We start from the raw sequence: 2500 nt of genomic DNA, 5'->3' as shown, positions 1-2500 counted from the left end.
CAGACAGACAGACACACACACACACACACACACACACTCAGATAACCCAGTAACTCTGTGTGTTCTGTGCAGGCGGTTTCATCTGCATGTCGAGAGGCGATCATTCAGGAAGACCAGCTGAAGATTACAAGGCGGAGCTGGACAGAGAGCTTCGCCTGATGGAGCAGGAGGGGCTGTGGACTCCAGTGGGAACCAAACGCACAGACAGATACATGGAGGACCCACATGTGGACACTAAGGGGCTAAAGGAGGGCCCCAAGCCAGAGCTTTTCATCAGTGGGACGGCTTATCTGTTCAAGAAATCCAAACAGTAGAAATACAAAAATAAAATAAAAATTAAGGTTTTTTTTTGGCGTTTTTTTTAAGGATAGATAGATAGATAGATAGATAGATAGATAGATAGATAGATAGATAGATAGATAGATAGATAGATAGATAGATAGATAGATAGATAGATAGATAGATAGATAGATAGATAGATAGATAGATAGATAGATAGATAGATAGATAGATAGATAGATAGATAGATAGATAGATTGGAAACATTTGGGTTTGACACCAAAATATGAATATGAGACAATAGATCAACATTTAAGCTTTAATTTCCAGGTATTCACATCTGGATCTGATACACAACTGAGAAGATATAATTATATGTAAAGGAACACCACATTTTTAGGTGAGCAAAAGTATTGGAACAGATAGACTTAAAATAAATGAAAGTGAATAAGACTTAATATTTTGTTGCAAATCCTTCGCTTGCAATAACTGCATCAAGCCTGTGACCCATTGACATCACAAAAGTTTTGCATTTGTGATGCTTTTCCAGGCCTTTACTGCAGCCTCATTCAGTTGCTGTTTGTTTTGGGGGGTTACACCTGATAGAAATGAAAATATACGTGTTCTTTTAGCCTTATTTATGAAGGAAAAAATAACCATGGAGAAAGGTGTAAAATTCGGGATCTCAGCCTCAGTATTTATTTCAGTAAATTGACAAGGCAGGTTGACAGGACAGAAAGCAAGAAGAAGAAGTGAGTTCTCTCTCTACATCAGAGCATTATATTATCTCTAACATCATGACAATGTCTACTGATTGGTTAAAATCTCATTGTCAGGCAGATTTCGAAGGTCCGTCCCCCTGTTCCCTCCTGGCAGAAACCAGGGATCAGGGAGGCTTCCTCTCCCAGCCTTGAGCAGTTACTTGGCCGAAAAGAATGTAGTATTATATCTTATGGGAAAATCAGCGTTAGTTCTACCTCCCTTCCAAACCGAGACTGAAGTGAAACATTTATTACAGTTAGTTAAGTTAAGTTAAGTTAAGTTATCTTTATTTGTCAGTTGTACACGAGGCACATTGAAATTCGTCTTTTCGCATATCCCCTCTCAAGTTACCACACTTCGGAGGGGGTCAGAGCGCAGGGTCAGCCGCAGTACAGCGCCCCTGGAGCAGTTTTGGGGTTAAGTGTCTTGTTCAAGGACACAATGGTAGAGATGGTGGGCACCGTAGAACATATAACACCGTGGGCACATATTAAATGTGAAGAATATATAAATTGTTTAAATGATTATACAATGGGTAAATGCAAATTAATGAGGAGGGTATATGCATCATTAGAATTAGAAATTAAAATCCTTTCACACCCGTCGGTCTCCTCTTTAGCAGGTAAAATGCTCTAAAGGGTTTAAGTCTGGAGATTGACTTGGCCAGTCTATAACCTTCCATTTCTTGCCCCTGATGAACTCCTTTGTTGTTTTTGCAGTTTTTTTGGATCATTATCTTGCTGCATGATGAAGGATCTTCCAATCAGTTTGGTTGCATCTTTCTTTAAATTGGCAGACCGAATGTTCCTGTAGACTTCTAAGTTCATTTAGCTGTTGCCATCATGTGTTACTGTGTTGTTGTCAAGATGAACCTTTACCAAAGTGATGGAAAGGCTAAAGTTTGGAGAAAGAAAGGATCTACTCATGATCCCAAACATACAAGCTCATCTGTGAAACACGGTGGAGGCAATGTCATGGCTTGGGCTTGCATGGCTTCTTCTGGGACGGGCTCATTATTCTTCATTGATGATGTAACACATGATGGCAACAGCAAAATGAACTCTAAGTCTACAGAAACATTTTGTCTGACAATTTAAGGAAAGATGCAACCAAACTGATTGGAAGATCCTTCATCATGCAGCAAGATAATGACCCAAAACACACTGCAAAAACAACAAAGGAGTTAATCAGGGGCAAGAAATGGAAGGTTTTAGACTGGTTAAGTCAATCACCAGACTTAAACCCTATAGAGCAAGCATTTTACCTGCTAAAGAGGAGAGTGAAGAGAGTAAACAAACAGCAACTGAATGAGGCTGCGGTGAAAGCCTGGAAAAGCATCAAAGAGGAGGATTCAAAAGTTGTGTGATGTCAATGGGTCACAGGCTTGATGCAGTTATTACAAGAGAAGGATTTGCAACAAAATATTAAGTCTTATTCACTTTAAGTGCCAGATGTCAGA

At 39.5% G+C, this 2500-nt stretch overlaps 1 protein-coding gene across 1 annotated transcript in view; it reads left to right on the top strand.

The window, feature by feature from the left end:
* Positions 1-314, top strand: part of LOC307270171 (methyltransferase-like protein 27) — a gene marked incomplete at its 3' end in the record, with an annotated part of 3545 nt that extends 3231 nt beyond the window's left edge. The window contains exon 6 of the mRNA XM_080053339.1: positions 73-314. Coding sequence (XP_079909465.1) covers positions 73-314 — 242 coding nt within the window. The remainder of the gene's footprint in view (positions 1-72) is intronic.
* Positions 315-2500: the final 2186 nt, after the last annotated feature.

This window comes from Ammodytes marinus, assembly GCF_949987685.1.
Source record: "Ammodytes marinus genome assembly, chromosome: 25".
Classification (NCBI taxonomy): domain Eukaryota; kingdom Metazoa; phylum Chordata; class Actinopteri; order Uranoscopiformes; family Ammodytidae; genus Ammodytes; species Ammodytes marinus.
This window is presented reverse-complemented; position numbering and strand designations above follow the sequence as displayed.